We start from the raw sequence: 20,190 nt of genomic DNA, 5'->3' as shown, positions 1-20,190 counted from the left end.
TCTGGGTTAGCGGAGTCTGTAACCTGAAGTGTATGTAACGTGAAGTGTATGTAACCCGAGGTACCACTGTATAAATAAATAATAATTATTATTATTATTTTTTCTTTTCTGCAGCGAGCCGAGGTCTTAATTCTTGAGAAGCAGCAGTGAGGTCATGCAGGGTTTCGCTCACGCTGACGAAACTTTTCCTCGCAAACGAGGAAAGGCTGCTCCAACGGAGTTCTCAGCACCCGAATGAGATCACGGGCACCTCCCGGAAGTGGCTTAATTGCACCTCGCCCGAGGCCAAAGAGCAGGAAGGAACGCCAGGCCTTATATGGGGCTATATGGGACAGAGAGACACACAACAAAAGTAGCCCTTGGGCGGGAAGTCCGCGCCCGCCTTCCCTCCGAGGATAAAGCGAAACCAAAGCAGTTTCGCCACGTGACCGGAATCCCAAACTCTCCCCTGAAAACTTTCCCCCCGATTCATTCCCTATAGGGCAGCTGAGGCGGACTCTCCTCCCCACACAAGCCAGGTGCGCGGCTCCCTCAGGTGTTGCGTGAGGTAAATTTCGTTACCTTCTCAGGTAGGCGGAGGGCGGCGCTGGGGAACAGCCGGCCGGACGACGGGCCGAGGGCGGCGCTTGGGAAGAGCCGGCGTCGTTGCGGAGGGCGGTGCTGGGAAGAGCCAGGCCGGGAGGAGGCGGCGGCGGCCAGGAGGGGGGAGGCGCCCGGAAGAGCCCGTTCCCTAGCCGCCTCCTTCGCAGACTCCGTGGCTCGGCTCGGGACAGGGCGCGGCGGCGGCGGCGAGCGAAAGGCCCAGACGGACGGGAGTCAAAGCGGCCGGTACTTCACGGGTGAGGGGTCGGGATGTGGGGGGGGGGAGTTGTTTTTTTCCCCCCTGAGGTAAATAAGCGCCCCCGGTGCGGAAGGTTTGGGTGGGTTTTCTGAGGTAAATCACGTTCCCCTGAGGAGGAGCGGCCCGCCTCAGGTAACTTTCCACTCAGGCGTCGCCACTTTTCGCCCGCCTGGGCCTCCTCAGGCCGAGTTAGAAACTTTCAACTTCGGAAGGTGGCTTTTTTAAAAGGGCGGCGGCGGCGGCGGCCTGGGCGCGGCGCCCCGTCTTTTCCCCTCGCCCCGGATATATTCTCTCGCTCCCCTTTCGAAGTGGGACACGGAACTGCCGTGCGTGTGAATGGGGGGGGGGGAGATAATCCACTCAGACGCTCGAGGCCTTTTCCTCGCTTCCCCTCCCCCCCCCCTTTCTGGGCGGCGCCCTCATTCCAGGGATTTGTGAGCTGCTATCTATGGAAGGGAGGAAGCACACACAGAGAGAGAGGATCTGGTTTTCTTTTCTTCCCCAGTAGTTAGTTAAGGAGGAAGTGAAGGTTTGGGTCTCCTTTCTTTCGCCCAGGCTTTATCTCTGGTGTTTTTTTTTAATGTTGGTGGTTTTTTGCCCGCTTGTGTGTGTGGCGAAATGTGCAAATGCACAGCAGTGGAGAGGTGGTTGCGCCCCATCAGCTACGGAACTTGCATTGGATCCTCGCCCACAAAGTTAGGATGGAAGTTAGGAGTAAAGAAAAGAAAAAAAAGCAAGCTTTTTGCTGCTCCGCTTGACTTCACCTTGAACCAGCAAACTCCTCCTGTAGCCTCCCGACACACCTTTTCTCCTTAAATCCAATTATAAGCCCAGGGTTATCTGATAAACATTGACAATCGAGATCTTGTGCGCGTCAATAGTAGTAGTGTTCGGATCATTTCTTTCAAATGCTGTGGCCGCCTGCCATAAATTTACTTTTCTCAATCTTGGTTTAGTTCACATGCATTGCGTTAATTTGCCCATTAGCAAAACATCCCATATTTTAATAAATCCAATCTGTCTCCTGTTAATAGCCAGGATGAGTTCCATTGTTGGGCTACAAGCATCTGTGCTGCAAGTAACATATGTTGTATTGATTTTTTTGTAGGAAGGAACAAGTGGCATGTTAAGTGTTCAGAAAGTATTTATATAGTACTGTAATCCTGGGCAGGTTTGCTTGGACTAAGCTGCAACTCGCCCTGCCCTGAGGACTTAAGATAGGTTGATGTGTATGAGGTAGGTTAGGGTAGGGTTGCTGTATTTCAGGAAGTGGAAATCTGGACGCAAAAGTTGGGGTAAAGTCACCCACCAAGCTTGGTTGCTGAGTGGTGACTTGAACCATTACAAATTTGGATAATAGCCAGATCAGCAAGCACCGCACCGCCCACCATGCTGTTGTTTCCTGTTCTAGAATAAAAAACAAATACTGTATGAATTGCTGGGTGCGTGGTTGTCGGTTGGCCAAGGTGTTCAGAGCTACTGTACTTATCTGAGCAGTGGGCAGCCTTTTGAGTCTCCCTTTTGCCTTAGAAAAGGGTCAGGAGTGGGCAAGCACAATTTTTGACTTTGTGACCAAGGCCAGCCAGAAATTATGGACCCATGTGTGGAAGTTAAGGTGTAAAGAACTGGTGCAGGAGTGCAGAGTTACTTTGCAATCCCAGCTGCTGTTTATGAACAGCAAATATTGTACCTCCCAGAACTCTGTCCTATAACCACTGCAGTGCCATAAGAGTAGCATTTCATATTATTGAACTCACTTCCATTTAAATTACAAAACTACATCTAAAAGCATATTTTAAGAGCCTTGCCTTTTTGTTGTGCTTTATCATGTGGTACATTTTCCTTTAGAAACAATTTTTCTTACAATATAGTGTTTTGTAAACATTAGCATAATCTTAGAGAATACAATCAAGAATCATCAAGAATCACAAAACAGAGAAACCAGTAGGAGAACACTTCAATCTCCCAGGACATTCTATACAAGATCTCAAAGTAGCTGTTTTACTACAAAGGAATTTCAGAAATAGACTGGAAAGAGAAGCTGCTGAATTGCAACTCATTACCAAACTTAAAACCATGGAGAGACCTGGTTTGAACAAAGACATTGGATTCTTATCCCATTATACATGACTAAGCCATTTCTCACCTTCTCACCCCTTGCCTTTTCCTGTAAGACCTATTACAGTCGTTAAGAGTCGTCAGCAGGCTCATCTCAGCTATCTGCCAATCTCCCATTCCCACCACCCTTCTGAGTAATACCCCTCCCCACCTTCTCACTATATAGAAGGATCTGGCAACTTCTGTTTCAGTGTATCTGAAGAAGTGTGCTTGCACACGAAAGCTCATACCAAGAACTAACTTAGTTGGTCTTTAAGGTGCTACTGGAAGGATTTTTTTTATTTTGACTATGGCTGACCAACACGGCTACCTATCTGTAACTTAGAGAATACAGTTCTAAAGTAGCACATTAAGCAGTAAGTTATGTTTGTCATATGTCAAATTGTTATTGATACGATAAATGCAAGAAGAAGAGTGTAGCACATAATGGTTACTCCCAATGTCACCTAAAACATGGTTTAGTAAATTATGAACAAGCCTAGCCTCCTCCTGGACTTGTGTGCTCCCTCCCACCGTTCCCACCCAGGAGGAGTTAAAATGCTTTTTGTTTAACCGTGGTTTGGCATACAGTATTAGATTTGAAACTTTGGTTAATTATCTAGTGGTTAACAAACTAGTCAGCTTCATACCACTGTATCTGAAGTGGCTTCTTTGAAACGAAGTGTTCAATGTTAACCACAGTGACGGGTCTGGACAACATGACAAACTGCAATTAACCAAAAGCAGAAGTGAAAGCTTCCAAAATCCTTAGTGGAGGGGGTAGAAGGAATGCATAAGCCCAGAGGATGCTAGCCTCATTCATATCTTGCTAAATTGTATAATACTGGAATACAGTAATACGTGTTAATATTTTGTTCCTGGGATCCCATGGATTATGTAGGTTTCCCCTGTTCTATACTTCTTGGAGACAGTATCTCATTTTTTCACTTTGTTTATAGAAACACTGAGTAAAAGTTACAGGTGTTTTGAGAATTGAACATAACTGTTATAAAACACTGTACACAGGCTTACCTCCTGGGTGATGACCAACTTTAGCTCCCCAAATTTTGGCCTGGCTTGCGTAGCAGGAACATTAGTTGCACTCCTAGACATTGGTATAGTTCAAATCTAATTAATTGTTGCTTCCAATAGAAAGAGTATTGCTTATTGTGTTGTATCAATGTACATGGTTAGTTTTTCAAAGAAGCCGCTTTCAGAAAGCCACTGCGAAGTTGACTAGTTTGAAACCAACTGCTAATTTGTTCAACACAGTTGCAGGTTTGACAACATGACAAACGATTATGAAGTAAAAACAGGTAGGACAGGGCCCTACCCAGATAGTTTACAATCTCTAATTCAACACACAGGAAGGGAGTGGGAAGTGGAGAAGGAAAGAATGTCCCATTTGAGTACCTTCACTTTTCATTGAGAAGAGGTTAATGGAATCTAAGAAGGCTTTGATGTATTGTAACGATGAAATCCAGGGTGGGGTGAGGGCTTTGGTGTCTTGTCTTTGAAGTCTTTTTGGGTACTGTGCAGGAATTACATGAAATTCAGGGAGATTCATATTTTGCTGAAGCTGTAGGGGGCAGCTTTTGTTGCCAGCACACCACTGTACTTCAATAACCCCTAAAAGGAGCAACCGCATTGTTGCCCAGATAATTTGATTAATTTCCATGGTATCACCAGCACCCTCGGAAATGCTGATGTAGGAAGCAACTGTCTCAACCCTGTGGTTACTTCTCATAGGCATTATTGGGGTTTCGTGATATTGAGGCACCTGGAAGCAGCTCTGTGCTGTTCCTATAGCACAAATTAGCAAACACACTTTGCTTTCTTCCCTGGAGATAAGCAGTCTGTCCTCAGCTTGTGTCTTTGGCACAAAGGGGACTTTAAGTCTGAGAGCACTGTTACATCCCTTCTTGTTCAAGAAAAGGAAAGAAACCTTTCTTGGCATTTCTTTGCAGAACGGCTTGCTTTCAACTGTTTTTTGGATTCTTAAAAATTCATTCTGGTTCAGATTTGGCCCTGGCTGCACCCATTTTCAGAGTAATCAGTTTTTCCTTTGCAGCATACTTCCCCAATGTACACACCACAATGTACACACCACTGTGTATTATTGAAAATAGCGCACGAAACTTGGTTAGGTTCTGAATTGTACCTAGTGAAATAGATTTGGGGAGCAAGAAACAGGATTAGTTTATCTCATTGGATGAACTATTCATATCATAGGATAAATATTTCCAAGTCAGGTTGAAATTTGATTTTGTTTCTGCATCGTTCCATTATATGTTAGGCAACATTTTCTTACCTCTGTGACTGTTACACTGGGTGTGGGAGGAAGGATGTTGGGAAGGACCATACTTAAAAGATGAAAGTTTTTTATGATTGAAACATGATAGCAGATACATTGTATTGCAGACTTCTAAAGTGTGGAGTAAGTACCATTTGACATAAAGTTAGTGGGCAGTGTTCTGAGTTGAGGGACAGAGTAGGGCAAGAGATTTTGTTTCCTCTTCCAACTTGGGTGTATATTGTAAAACATTATAAACATCCATTGGAACTGAAAATTTATGTGTCAATCTCTGGTATTTTGGTCTGTCTGCAAAAAGTTGAAGCTGGCATAGTATTATCTTCTGACTCACCAGTGTCAAAAATTTTAGAGGCCTGTGATTTTAGAGGCCCTTTTAAGAATGTTAGGGGGTGCGTAGGGGAAGGCCTACTAGACCATGTAGAAAATGAACATTGTATTTTAGCTGCAGTTCATTTTCAGCTTTGTATTCTTGTTATAAAAAAGTGTGCCTAGACATTCTGTTGTTGTGCCCATAACCTAGATTTAAGGTGCCGTTTAGCTCCTAGCTTTCATATCTCAGTTTCTAACACTGTATGGAGGTGATTGCTACATTAATTTTAGCAGAAAGGTGCTAGTACAAACGGACTCATTAAAATTCTGCTACTTGAGGGAGGGAGCCAATCCTAATAAGGGAGAAATGAGCCTCAACAGTTTCTTCTGACCTGTTTGGTAAAGGGGTCTCTATTTTGAACATGATTTTTGTTTCTTTTTCTTCTTTGTTTTTTTGGATGTATCAAGCCATAGCCAGTACAGCATTACTTTTTAAATCACTTCTATTAAATTCATGTAAGCTTTATTCCTGCATGCTGCATGCATGCGTAGAATTACTCATTTTGGTGTACCTACTTGGAAATTTAGTTTCCTACCCCCAATTACAAATGCCATACTGTGATTCCACATTTTCTGTTAGGGCAAACAGGAGGGACAGGTAATGTTAAAAGTTCTGTCATGGGTGGATAAAATTGCTAGGCAGTGTAATTTTAGGGTGTACTTTGCATATATGTGTTCTTTCTGGAATAACTGGTTTCTCTTGTCCCCCTACAACTGCTTCTCTACGGAATCAGTCAGCATTAAGAGGATGTGTTGCCATTCTTTCTTTCCTTTTTACTGTTTGTTGAAGGCACTGCCTAGAATATGTGTGTGATGTGTAGTCAAAGTTCTTTGGATAGGATGATTAATGTCTGGTATGTAGTCTGCCAGACAAGTACAGTACTTGCATTAATGCAGTCATTTAATTGTCATCTAGGCCTCCTGCCAAAACTGATGCATTGCTCTATTCAATGTTGGAGGTGGTCCCGTCCCCCCCTGTATTCTCTCTGACTGGAATGGAAGCAGCATAGAAGAACAAAAGTTTGAGACTCTTGAGTGAAAAGATGACATCACTGCACAGATATTCCTTTTCAGCAACCATTGCCTTCCTCTTAAACTGATACCGTGAGCTGATTTCATTGTGAAATCTGTGGCACAGATTCTTTCTCCCTGATAGAAGCCAATATGGTTTAGTGGTTAGATTGTTGGGCTCATATCTCAGAAGATGAGGGTTCATATCCCTACTCACTGAGTAACCTTGGGTCTTAGCATAATCTATTTCCCAAAAGGTTGTTGTGAAGATAAAATGGGGCAGGAGGAGAACCATGTACAGTGCCTTGAGCTCTTTAGTGGAAAGGCGATCTATAAATGAACAAATAATGCACTTTCTTCTATTTAAATTTCTGCAGATGATGCTTAGTTTGCTACCTGTTCAACCTACTGTGAACCTAGGAGTCCAGAGATAATGTGGCTGAATGAGATCTGGTGGTGGGCTTAGAACTCAAAGGATCAATGAAAGCCAAGACTGAATGAAAAGAAGGGTGTAGTAGATAGGAGGGACAAAACAAAGCACACAGTGGGTAGACCTTGCAAAGATTTCCAAGAAACAGAATTGATACCACAATTCTGTAGTATTGGCAGGAACATTAATGAGGTAGAAAATACTGCACTTGTGGAAGGGGGTGGAGTGTGTGACTAGAATCATGTTGTGTGGGTAGGGAAAGACTTTGTAAAGCTGTAATGTCTGCTAAATTCACGTGGTAATGGACTCATTCTCTGGCCTCCATGCACCATGCCCATCCTTTGCGCGGAGTGTAATAGAAAGTGTGAGGGAAATTTTGCTAAGCTTAGAACTACTGCTTCAAAGGTGAACTTAGCAATGCACCATGGTGATAAAAATGGGGGGAAATCAGCACTTTTTAATGCAAGCATGTATTTTAGCAAAATGGCAAAACAGTAGGCAGCTTTGGGAAGTCGTGCCTGTATTGCAATTGGCACCTGTTGCTCAAGGTCCTAAAAACAATTCATGTGGTTTGTGACAAATAAAATAAGCATTTCACGCTATCACTCCCTACAATGACTTTTAAGCCACCATCTTTTGTATGCATTACAGCAGTATGGTGTAGTTTTTAGCAAATTATTGAATTTGATCAGTTTCTGGGTTGTGACTGTGTAGCAGTAAGGATTCATGTCTCATTATCAGAATTGTATTATCTCCCATTTCACATTCAGTTGAGCATATTCTCACTGGATTTTAAAGTTTGTGTCTGTAACTGTGATTGCTAGAGACATCTTTAATGCATGAATGTCATTATGGATTTTTTTAACCATACTAGGGCGATTTATTTATTACACCAACCAAAATATCACAAAATCCTAGCTTGAAACTTGCCTGGCCTAAACCATAATAATAGCTACAGTTTAAGGAGTTATCCTTTTCCCACCCCCTGCTGTGCAAGCATGTTGTGATAAGATAGTGGAGTCTTTGTACTGATCAGAGTGGAGAGAATGTGTTACCTGTTCCCACATATCAAAGATTTGTACCTGTGGTCAGGGTCAAATCATGAGGTGGTAAGGTAATATACTAAAAAGTACTTAAGCAGTGATGTTGTAGTCAGCTTTTTCTATATACTTGGCTATGGAAAACGTACAGTATGTGGATGCAGACTTGGTTGTATTATTGACTGTGTCTGTTCTGGAGAGTGTAAAGCCAAATAATCTGTTTTCTATTGTGCCCTGTCATATGGAACTGGATAGTTGGAAGGAGTTAAAGGAGGGCTTCTTAAAGCATTGAAAGTACCACATTGTTTCCAGAGTTTGTGAGAACAGAGAGAGGAAATCCTTGTTTGTCTTCCTATGTTAATGGTGGATGTAGCTATTGTGTAAAATATGAAGGCTGTCTTAGTCCCAGCTGCACTGCATTTGTTGTCAGTCCCTGTCTTCTTTTTCATGAAACTTGAATGTGTGTTCTCTGAGGGTTTCCAGCGAGTACAGATAGGATGCTGCTGCTGTGTTTTTATTGCAGCACTTAAGAATCGTGGTAGGAATGACAAGGTGTCTATCCTGCTGTTCAGTCAAGACCATCAACACATTAATTCCTCATAGATCAACCTATGCAATCCACTTGAGAGAGAAATCTATTCTTTCTTTCTTCTCCCAACTGTCATCCAGCTCATTGGTCTTTGACTTGTGGGTTGGAGCAGTGACATATATAATTTTAAGTTTTGTTCTGTTAGGGGTGGCTCTCTTAGCAGAAAAAGACTAAGAAAAACAGTCGATGAATATAAACATAGTGGAGGTATATAGAGAAAAATGCAGGGACGGAAATCAAAAGTAGATCTCATTTTGCAGGTCAGGGCTAAATGATGGCTACTGATCCAACTCTTCCTTTGATGGATAGGACAAGAGTAAATTTTGTCTGCTCTTGCGACAGAGTTCTAGTACTAGAAGTAATTTGTCCTACCCTGCAGCTGAGGCATTCATTCTATGCATACTTAACTTTTGAGTAAGCCCTGTTGAATTCAGCAAGTCTTCTGAGTTAAAACAATCACCAGTTTGTGCTGTGTACAGAATTTTAGTTAAGTGAAATAACCAGATAAGTCTCTCTTCTTCCCCAGAAATGACTACCATTAATGCAGGAAACGTTAACTTCAAATGGGATCCGAAAAGTCTGGAGATAAGGACGTTGGCAGTTGAAAGGTTGTTAGAGCCTCTCGTTACACAGGTAACAAAAGCTGTATGTGGTGATTTCTAATAATGTTTTGGATCAATAGTAGTGAGTTGGGTAACTATTAGTTTAATTGTACTAGTCGGTAAGATCTGCATTGGACTTCCAAGTATAAAGTGGGCACCATGGCAAACTTGCAATGTGTAGTCTTCTGCCCACATTTTCTTTTTTGTAAGAAAACTTCAAAATAAAACATGAACAAGTTAAAAAAATCACCTTTTTAAAATAGCTGGTGCATAGCTGGTAAATATGATCTGATACTATCTTTCATAATGCCTTCTGTGTAAAATATTCTTGAATGCTGAGTTTGAATGGGAGAAATCCAAGTTGAAATCCTTGCTCATCAATGAAGTCCACTTGGTGAAACAGTGGGGAAAAACTTAGATAGATAGATAATTAAAGCAAATCTTATATTGGTCTCTTAAAATGGAATCTGTGGCCCTCTATTAAAACCACAAACCAATATCAAAGGTATTGTGCTTGATTCAAAATAATTCCTTCCAGTAGCACCTTAGAGACCAACTGCACTGGAAGGATGTTTGTTTGTTTGTTTGTTTGTTTGTTTGTTTCGACTACGGCAGACCAGCAGAGCTACCTACCTGATTCAAAATAAATTAGTCTTGTTAATCAGTGAAGATGCATTTGTTTAAATGGGACTTAATTAGTTAAGTTTGTCATTTCAATCAGATTTGAGTGCCTCTGTTGAAGATTTTGTCCATAGTACTTGGTGATCTCTAAACTATGTCTGACTTGAGAGACAAGGAGCACCCAACAGTCTGATTCACTCCTCCTGGTGCATGCACTCCTTCCCTCCTTCCCTTTCCCCTTTTCGGTGCTAATGGTTGATACTAATATCTACATTGAATCAAGTGATGATATGGTTAGAAGCATTTTTCAGACACTGAGAATAGATAACTTTAAAGCAGAGATTAAAACCTCCTTCCAATTTATAGCTTCTAATTCTTGTTTAAAGTCAGCTATGAGTAGCATTCAACTTGAGGTAAATGTAATACTCACTGTAATTAGCTCAGGGGAGTGATCATGGAGAATAGCATATGAGCCTGAGTTGGCACATCTGATCCAACCATGATTAAGAGGCTGCAAAATGTCATACCTGCACCGCGCCTCACTCACTGACTCAGTTCCAAGTAACATTAGAGTGCATTTCTGTTCAAAGGAAATCATGACCAAAATATCTCCTTTTTGAGATCAAATGTAAGTGTGGCACAATAGGTCATGCATATTACAGACAATACTGAGGGTCATGACATGATAAGTTCTCTCAAGTTTTAATATCAATCTCCAGGACAATCCAACCTATATCTCATCACAATAATCTATTAAATTAAGAAAGAGGACAGAGTTGTGGAATCACATTGTGGATATGTGATTTTGTTTCCTACAAAGGTGGGCGTTTCCCACATGGAAACACCTTGTTTTGGACCTTAACTTTCAGCTCTTTGCTTCTAAGAGAGTCTGAGTGCTTGGTCTGTGAGCAAATCACTTTGCTAATTGTTCTTGCATTTACTTTTAATCACCATCCCAAGGCAGCTCTAGTATTTCTTGCAGCTGGCCCTTCCTGATATAGTCCAGCATAGCCTGATCCAAACCACAATTAAAACTTTAAAACAAAATCCAATATAATAAGCAAGCAATAATACAATTTAGCAATACACAATCATTAACAAAGAGTAAATTAGCAATGTTATATATCACAAAATATTTTCTAAAACAGTGAAAAGGAAGTATCCTGTTAGGTAGTGCAAAGGCTTTCTTCTGAGAGCCAGTGTGGTGTAGTGGTTAAGAGCGGTAGTCTCGTAATCTGGGGAACCGGGTTCGCGTCTCCGCTCCTCCACATGCAGCTGCTGGGTGACCTTGGGCCAGTCACACTTCTCTGAAGTCTCTCAGCCCCACTCACCTCACAGAGTGTTTGTTGTGGGGGAGGAAGGGAAAGGAGAATGTTAGCCGCTTTGAGACTCCTTAAAGGGAGTGAAAGGCGGGATATCAAATCCAAACTCTTCTCTTCTTCAAACTCTTTTCTTCAGTTATAAATCAACAGATTTGTGTAATGTTTGATCTCAAAAACTTAGGTATTTCCTCTGTGGTCTCTATGCAGATGCACACTTTCTTTTGCATATCTGTTGAGGAAATATTTGAAACATAAATGGGGAAACTTAAAATTGGTCTATCCTAGTGGGTGGCCTCACCCAAGTAGCTTTCTCTATCTTGCAACTTTATTAGGATAAAATGGAATGGTACCATGAATGCCACCCTGAGCTCTTTAGAGGAAGGAATTCAAACATAAGAAAGCAAAATCCCATGTAACATTAAACTGATGTCTTGTGTATACAAAACAGTGACCTGTTTCCATAATATAGAAAGTAATTGTGAATAACCACAGACATGTAGTATCATGAGAAGAAATTGGCTTGGAAAAGGATGAGAGAAAAGCAGTTTTTGAGAAAAGCAGTATGAATATGGGCAGTGCTTTTTTTCTTAAATGTTTAGGGGTACTCTCATTTTCCTACTCATATTGAAATACTGCCCCTCAATGAGGCCAAATTTAGAGACACAAAATGTTTAGGGGTATGCGTACCCTGCATCCCCCCCAGAAAAAAAAAAGCACTGAATATGGGAGAGGGTGAAATTCAGTGCTAAAGTTCATCAGGGAAAAAGCAGGCAGATGAAAGATCCACAAAGTCAGAGTTTACCAACTAGGTAAGTAAAGATAGAGCTAAAGATGCAGGAGTGAAGAAATAAAGGTGAGAACTGCCTGTAAAAACTGTTCTGGAGCAGAAAACTGAAAATTTGCATTAAAGTCTACACTCGTAATCAGCAACTAATGTTTCAGCTACATAACTGTTTGACATAAAATTCTTTTAAACTTAACAAACTCTTTTAGCTTGATGTGTTGTTTAATTAAAATGCAGTCGATCCTGCTTGAATTGTGATGCTTGTCCAACAAATAAATCTGGAACCATATTAGCAGGGAAGGTTCTTATAGTTTGTCAACTAATAATATGTCCTGTGTGATGCTGCTTTCCAGGTTACAACACTGGTTAATACCAGTAACAAGGGTCCCTCCAACAAAAAAAGAGGTCGATCTAAAAAGGCTCATGTTCTAGCTGCATCAGTTGAGCAGGCAACAGAGAACTTCCTGGAGAAAGGGGACAAAATTGCAAAGGAGAGCCAGTTTCTTAAAGAAGAGCTGGTGGCAGCGGTGGAAGATGTTCGCAAACAAGGTATGTAGTAATATCACATTGTGGTGGGAAGCTGAATTGCTGTCCCAGCCCTGTGAATTAGTTCACTAAAGTTATCAGTCTACAAAACTAGTAGCCTGCTTCTCAATACATGCACATATTTAAAGGTCAGTTTTCATTCCTTTGATTATGAGAAAGCAGCCAATTTTAAGTAATTGCACTGATTTTATTTACAGATGTATTTCATTTTAATGTTGCCCTCCCTCCATGGAGCTCAAGGTGACATGTATAGTCCCCCATCTTCTTCTTATCCTCACAATAATCCTGTGAGGTAGGTTAGTCTGAGAGATAGTGACAGAGCCGAAGTCACCCAATTAGCTTTGTGGAATGCCATTTTCATCTTCAGTAAGACAAGCTACTAAAATTCTGCTTCTAAAATAAACTCAAATAAACTGAAGCTCAAACTATTTAAGACCAAGGCACTGTTAGCAAGTGGTTCCACAGACCTGATGAAGGGGAGGTTATTTTTCGCAAAGTACCAACACGGCAAAGTTGTTGAGGTTTTTATTGAGGGGGGGGATTACACAGGGTTCTGGAGCTTTTTAGGGGGAATGCAGAAAATAACTAACACCACTAAAAATGCTGCAAATCAGTCACGTCAGCAAACATGCGCTTCCAACTCACCAACAGCACACCGCCAGCTGGTTCGCTGGCACGGAACTTCACACGACGCGTGCTCTTACGGAACGTTTACTGCTCACAGCGGTGTGCCCCCCCCCAAAAAAAACTCCCCCCGGCGCCACTGTGGGCAGAGCACACACTGAGGAGTGCTTCCCACCCGCACTGGTGTGGGGGGAGCGGATGGCCACTGTGCTTGCTGGGCCAATAGCCTGCAGAGAGGGCTCTGAGTGCCCACTCTTATCACGCCAGATAGGTTCGCCACCACTGCCCTATCTGGACAGGGATAGCCTAATTTATGTTGCCTACCCTCCGGTAATCTCTAGATTAGATCACTTTAGTGTGTTCTATGTCAGAAACCATAGCTGGTGCAGACAGGTTGCTCACTGGGGTAAGATGGTCTGAGCACAGAACACCAACCCAGGCCACTGCACTAGCTACCAATTACAATTTGAGGTGCTGATTTTGACCTATTAAGTCTTATGTGGTTTAGGACCCCAGTAGCTCTCCCCATATGAACTGACACGAACCCTGCAATCTGAGGCCCTTCCATGGGAGGTCTGGAGGGTAGCAACATAAGTATGTGTCTTTTCAGTGGTGGCTCACTGCTTATGGAGTGCTCTCCCCAGGGAGGCTTGCCGTGCACCATTGTTACATATCATTATTAATAAAATTAGGCACCTGCCAAAAACATACCTTTTAATCAGGCTTTTAACTATTGACAGCCTTTTGCATGGGTGGAATTTTTTTAATCTAGAGGTTTTTTAATGCTGATTTTAATGTATGTATATATGTATGTGTTTGTGTTTTTTGCTTAAAATATTGTAAGTTGCTTTGAGTGGCCGAAAAAGCAACTAATAAATTTAATAAATAATAATAGTAACAATAATGCCCCTTTGTAAAATGAGATCTCAACTATACAATTTTCTGATAATTACCTTGATCTCTCTGCTTTCGAGAGCATGGTACCAAATTGTCTGATTTGAGAAATTTTCTTTTAATTGAAAGAAATATCTCTGTCTTCCGTCTCGGGGGGGGGGGGGGAATCCAGTGCATTCTATTTTTCTCTTTTCAGAAGGTGGGATTTATTTTAATTAATTTTAATAGGATGCAATGTCTCTCCTGGCAATTTACAGCTATTTTCATAATTGCAATAGATATTTATTAGGATTCTGCCAGCTTTGTAAGAAAATAGTGCTGTTTCCACATATGCATTTATTGCCATAGGAAGTGTAAACTTCCAGTGATAAGTGGAAAGACTGAAGAAATGTAACCCCTTTTTTGCTAACTTTGTGTACGTAGGAGACTTGATGAAGAGTGCCTCTGGAGAATTTGCTGATGACCCATGTTCTTCTGTGAAACGGGGGAACATGGTGAGAGCAGCCCGTGCCCTCCTATCAGCAGTCACCCGGCTGCTCATTTTGGCTGATATGGCAGATGTGTACAAACTGCTTGTTCAACTTAAAGTTGTAAGTAGTGACTCAACTGTGACTTTCTGTCTCTTTTTAATTTGCTTATTATTAAAGTTGTTTAGAATAGTTTTTTGGAATAGCAGGGAAGACGGGACTGCAGTAGGGGAGTGCTTTTGCCTTCATTCCTCTGCTAATGGGCTTCCTAGGAACATCTGGATAAGCAATGTGTTGAAAACACATTGATGGATTAGATCAGGAGTAGGCAACCTAAGGCCCATGGGCCGGATGCGGCCCAATCACCTTCTCAATCCGGCCCGCGGATGGTCCGGGAATCAGCGTGTTTTTACATGAGTAGAATGTGTCCTTTTATTTAAAATGCATCTCTGGGTTATTTGTGGGACCTGCCTGGTGTTTTGACATGAGTAGAATGTGTGCTTTTATTTAAAATGTGTCTCTGGGTTATTTAGGCATAGGAATTCGTTCATTATTTTTTTCCAAAATATAGTCCGGTCTGAGGGTTGGTGGGCTGGCCCACGGCTGAAAAAGGTTGCTGACCCCTGGATTAGATGGACTAACAGATCTTCCTCTGTGATATGACCCCATATACAAGTCTTGGCTGACATTTTGGCCAATGGGCTAAGTATTACTATGTAAAGTCAGGCTAGAGCTATATGCCATTAAAACAGGCAGGTTGCATTGTCATTCAGATTGCATGCCTGTTTCGTTGGGGGTTGGAGGGGCCCCACAGATTACTATTGCTTAAGTGCTCTTGGAAGTTACTGGTACTACTTCTGTAGAATCTGTATTACATTTTAAAAGTTGTATAGTCCATATAGCTCAAAATCTGATTTAATCTTCTAGGTAGAAGAAGGCATCATGAAACTAAGAAATGCTGGTACTGAACAAGATTTAGGAATACAGTACAAAGCTCTTAAACCAGAGGTGGATAAGCTTAATATAATGGCAGGCAAAAGACAACAGGTATAGTAACTTTTAGCATGTTTTCAAATATATGGTTGCTTTATATACTGGTATAGTATCTGACAGTATTTGTAACAGAATCACAAGATTACAATGCTATAAATACTTTTAAGGACTGTGGGTGGGTGGCTTTCATGTCCAGGAAATGGGTGTTCAGCCTCTTCTGGATGGACTTGTAGGTACAATGGGAGGAATTCAATATCACAGTCTTCTGACCATTCCGCCAGTGCAAGTATTTCAGCCTGTCAGAGGAAACAATTCCCTCTCCTCCCTCTGCATCTCATTCTCCCAACACATACCCTGATCTAGTTTTTTTCGGCGGGGGGGGGGGGGAGACCCCATTATGCAAGCAGATAGTTCTATCTCTGTCATATGAGGCTCAATTGGCTTATGTGCCAAGGAGTGCCCATCTCCAGTCTTGTCTATTTCATCAACTACAACTGTTGGGATAGCCTAGCTATAGTTATGCGTACTCTGGTAATCTCCCATCTTGACTTCTGTAATGCTAACTACACAGGGCTGCTCTTGAAGATGGTCAGGAAATTGCTGCTAGTGCAGAATGCTACCATCAGAATACTGACTGACTTTTTGGTGTGCAGACATACAGAATACCTATTTGGCATGATCTTCACTGGCTGCCTATACTGTATGTTACCAGTAGGATTGGGCCCATGGACAAAAAGTCGTGTTGGGTCAGTTTGCCATGAAATGGCTCTAAAACCCATTCCATAGAATTTAAGGACAAGTCCCTATAAATCCACACAGAGTTCAATTAAAAATTCGGGGGGGGGGGGAGTTGTGAGTGCTGATGAGTTGATCCAAGGACTGACTGTCCTTTAGTATGTTTTGTAATAATTTCAGCTGCCTAAGTGGTTAGCTAGTGTGCAGGACATTTGCTGCTACATGCATTGAAATCTCCATGTAGCAAGCTCCCTGGAAGTGACTGCCATCACTCTCAACGGGAGTTCTATTTATTTTAAATTGAACTGCCACTCAGTCTCAGGAATTGGTTCATAATAAGAATCTGTTTTTCTTTGGTTTAAGATTGGAGAAGGAATCACATCTATGTATACCTCCAAGACAGTTGCTGGAAATGGTGTGGGGCAGAAGCCTTAGAAGTTAAGTTCCAGAGTAGGCAAAGAAAATTGCATTCAGTTTTCATATGACTTCCAATTCCTTGGGCCTATTTACAACCACCTGAACATCATTAGCAAAATATAGAAGAGAGTTCTGTATCCCAATCTGCCCTTTCTTCAAATTACAACTTAGCCACTATTCTTCTCAAACAACAACAAAATAGCAGCTAGCTCCGTGGAGGTGATGCGTGGTGGTTTGTGTTGGTTTTCTGCAGAATTTTAAGCTTCAGTGAGTACATATCATGGTCTGAGAGAATATTGTGTATGTGTATAATTATTAAGATTTGAAACCATAAGAGGCCTGACTGAGACTTTGCTGCTTTACTATTAGAAGCTTCTGATGAAACTTGTGAGACTCTTGCTCATACTTCTCTCTGCTGTCTAGAAGTTTTCTAATTACCTGAACTTCTATTAATGAAACCTACATTTTCAGGATTATACTGTTGCAAAATAATCATGTTTTGAAAGCCTTGTAGTTTGATATACTTCTTGATGAATGTTATGCTATTACACTACTTGTTCGAAGGGAACAATATGCAATGCTCTGTTAGTTACGGAGGAGTCTTAAGTGCTGACCTGCATCACATTTATCTCTTAACACATCTTGCTATTTGAAATATTCTCTGCAGGAATTAAAAGATATTGGCCATCGTGATCAGATGGCAGCAGCCAGAGGAATCCTTCAGAAAAATATTCCTATACTTTACACTGCTTCCCAAGCATGTCTCCAGCACCCAGATGTAGCTGCTTACAAAGCCAACAGGGATTTGATCTACAAGCAGCTGCAGCAGGCAGTCACAGGAATCTCTAATGCAGCCCAGGCAACAGCTTCTGAAGACTCTGTTCAGCAGCAGAGCGGTGGCGGAGAATTGGCATATGCACTTAACAACTTTGATGTAAGTACTTCATTTTGCAGGGGGGAAATGTATGTTCCCTTTTCATAGTCAGTTGGTCGTAAGTTACCTAGAAACAGTTAGATCTCCTGAGGGTGATGAGTAACCATATCCTTAGTTTACACATGGCTATTCAGAAACTAACAGATTTGTAAACATCTGTACCATCTGTGTGAATATGATGATAAATTTACATTTCTGTAGATACACTTGGGCACCATGAGAACACACACAGTTGATTACATGACTGCTTAAACATCTGGACATGTGTAGTTGGCAAGACTGGTACTTAGCTCTGGATAAGCCACCTTCCTTATTATGACATGTTGACATGGTTATTTTCAGAGAACTATTAGGGGGTAGCAGTAAGATTTGGTGCTTAGCTTCATTCAAAACAGGGCTGAAATTAGGAAATAAACTCACTTTTCTCAACTTGCGCCATGACCTGATAGGAAAGCTGGAGATTTGAAACAGAATATTTTCCCTATTTAGGTTGCATTTCACATATTCACTTATATGCTCTTTTTTCCTGACAATGTCTTCTCTTCTTCCTCAGTCCTGTATTAATAAGTTACTTCACAGCTCCCCCCACCCTGCTTTGACTCTGTCTCCTTTTAGCTCTGTACTGCTTTCATCCAGCTTTTGCATAGGCTGCTACCACCCCCACCTTGCATTTCAGCTTTCCAGATTTGCCTCCATGGATCCATTTCCTTAATCCACTTTTGCAAGGGGCAGAAATAAAATTGCCTCTGACAGGAGTGCAGTGTCAGAATCTCCACCCCTTTCCCCAGACCAGGCATAGGCAAACTCGGCCCTCCAGATGTTTTGGGACCACAACTCCCATCATCCCTAGCTAACAGGACCAGTGGTCAGGGATGATGGGAGTTGTAGTCCCAAAACATCTGGAGGGCCGAGTTTGCCTAAGCCTGCCCCAGACCATAGAGAAGAACTGGGACTTCTTGATCCAGAACTGACTTTTGAAGATATTTGAAAAGCAGTAAGGCATCAGGTTCCTTTCAGAATTGCTCTTGGGCTTAGTGCAACAGGGATAAGCCACCTTCACAGATTTGAAGGGAGCAGGGAATTTTGTTACCCCACAGTTACATAGGGGTTCAATATCCCAGACATCTTTGGGTCAAAGGAGCAAGCAGGGTCATAGCAAACACAAAGTTTTCCTGTCTACCAAGGCCAGCAAAAAATGTGTTGCCTACTCTGTATCATACCCTGATCAGCATTTCTATGTCTTCTCTGTGTTCCTGCCAATACCATCCAGCCTTTCCTGTCCTCATCCCTGTTTGAGGCTTCCTCAACATCTTCTAGGAAGCGCTGGCATAGAAAAGTTAACCAACCTATTAAATCAAATCTTGTTTGTCTTCGTTGGCCGCAAATACATTCCAGGCTCACTACCAAGTGCTAGTGTAATTTTTAAAACCCGCAACAGCCGTCTTATGGCACTCCTTGACCCAAGTGAAATTGCATTATATGTGAAATTCTTGATCTCGGTCCATTCGTAAAGTTTAGGCTGTGATCTTGCGCCCTCTTACCTGAGAGTAAACCTCATTGAACTCTGTGGTACTTCTGAGTAGATGTGTACTGAATTGTGCTATCAGTAGTGGTCAAAAACCCTTTTCAGTGGCTGTGCTACTGTGTAACAGAATCCCTAAGAGGATTAAACACTGAAAATATTGCAGAGTTGACAAACTGCAACACTTCGTCTGAAGATCCTTTTTAACATGTTAATATGACTCTGAAAAAGATTGAAGTGCAATCTGCTGTAGCTTTAACTTGGTATAAACTATACTGTTGCAAACTCTGTTAAAAAGGCTTTTAAGCCGGAAGGAATTGAGTTTGATGTACTACTTTGTTCTTAGTCCAAGGAATATTTTAGCCCTGCATAGGTTGAAAAGATGAAACTGGGTGACATGCTCGATGTCAAAAGTATGAGTTGCGTTTCCTAATATTTCTAAGCTGTGTTCATCAAACTGACCCAGAGTAGTATGACACTTACTTGGAGTTTAAAACTTTTTCTTCCTGCCAGAAACAAATCATTGTGGATCCTTTGAACTTCAGTGAGGAGCGTTTTAGGCCTTCCCTGGAAGAGCGCCTGGAGAGCATCATTAGTGGTGCAGCCCTAATGGCTGACTCATCCTGCACACGTGATGACCGACGGGAACGCATAGTTGCTGAGTGTAATGCAGTGCGACAAGCCTTGCAAGATCTGCTTTCAGAATACATGGGAAATGTGAGTAACCAAATTATGTTGTGTGTTTATTTGTAAGTGAAATTTGAAGAGAGGCCGTAAAACGGTATGGTTTGAATTTGACTAGAATCTCTTAAGAAATAGAACTGGAAGTAAAGTTGGGTCTTTTGTAACTTTTTTCTTTTGGATATACTCTCTTGGTGTGTTGCTATAACTTTTCCCTAACTTCTAAATTACTCCGTATCTATTGAATTGAAATGAGGGTTGAATGGAAAAGCTGGATGTTGAGTATTCTGTAGCTCCAGCTTCCTGCAGCCCTAAATAAATGTGTTATGGCCTTACATTGTGCAATTACTGTTGTGT

At 41.7% G+C, this 20,190-nt stretch overlaps 1 protein-coding gene across 4 annotated transcripts in view; it reads left to right on the top strand.

Moving 5' to 3' along the window:
• Positions 1 to 319: 319 nt before the first annotated feature.
• Positions 320 to 20,190, top strand: part of CTNNA1 (catenin alpha 1) — a 65,622-nt gene continuing 45,751 nt past the window's right edge. The window contains exons 1-7 of one of the 4 annotated variants that reach the window (XM_080999040.1): positions 320 to 547; positions 9,218 to 9,324; positions 12,374 to 12,569; positions 14,508 to 14,674; positions 15,479 to 15,598; positions 17,364 to 17,630; positions 19,666 to 19,869. In XM_080999040.1, the coding sequence (XP_080855166.1) occupies positions 9,220 to 9,324; positions 12,374 to 12,569; positions 14,508 to 14,674; positions 15,479 to 15,598; positions 17,364 to 17,630; positions 19,666 to 19,869 (1,059 nt within the window). In that variant the 5' untranslated portion in view covers positions 320 to 547; positions 9,218 to 9,219. The other 3 variants (XM_080999041.1, XM_080999039.1, XM_080999038.1) reach the window with 3 other exon arrangements.

The sequence above is a fragment of the Podarcis pityusensis genome (genome assembly GCF_964106645.2).
Source record: "Podarcis pityusensis genome assembly, chromosome: 3".
NCBI classification, from domain to species: domain Eukaryota; kingdom Metazoa; phylum Chordata; class Lepidosauria; order Squamata; family Lacertidae; genus Podarcis; species Podarcis pityusensis.
This window is presented reverse-complemented; position numbering and strand designations above follow the sequence as displayed.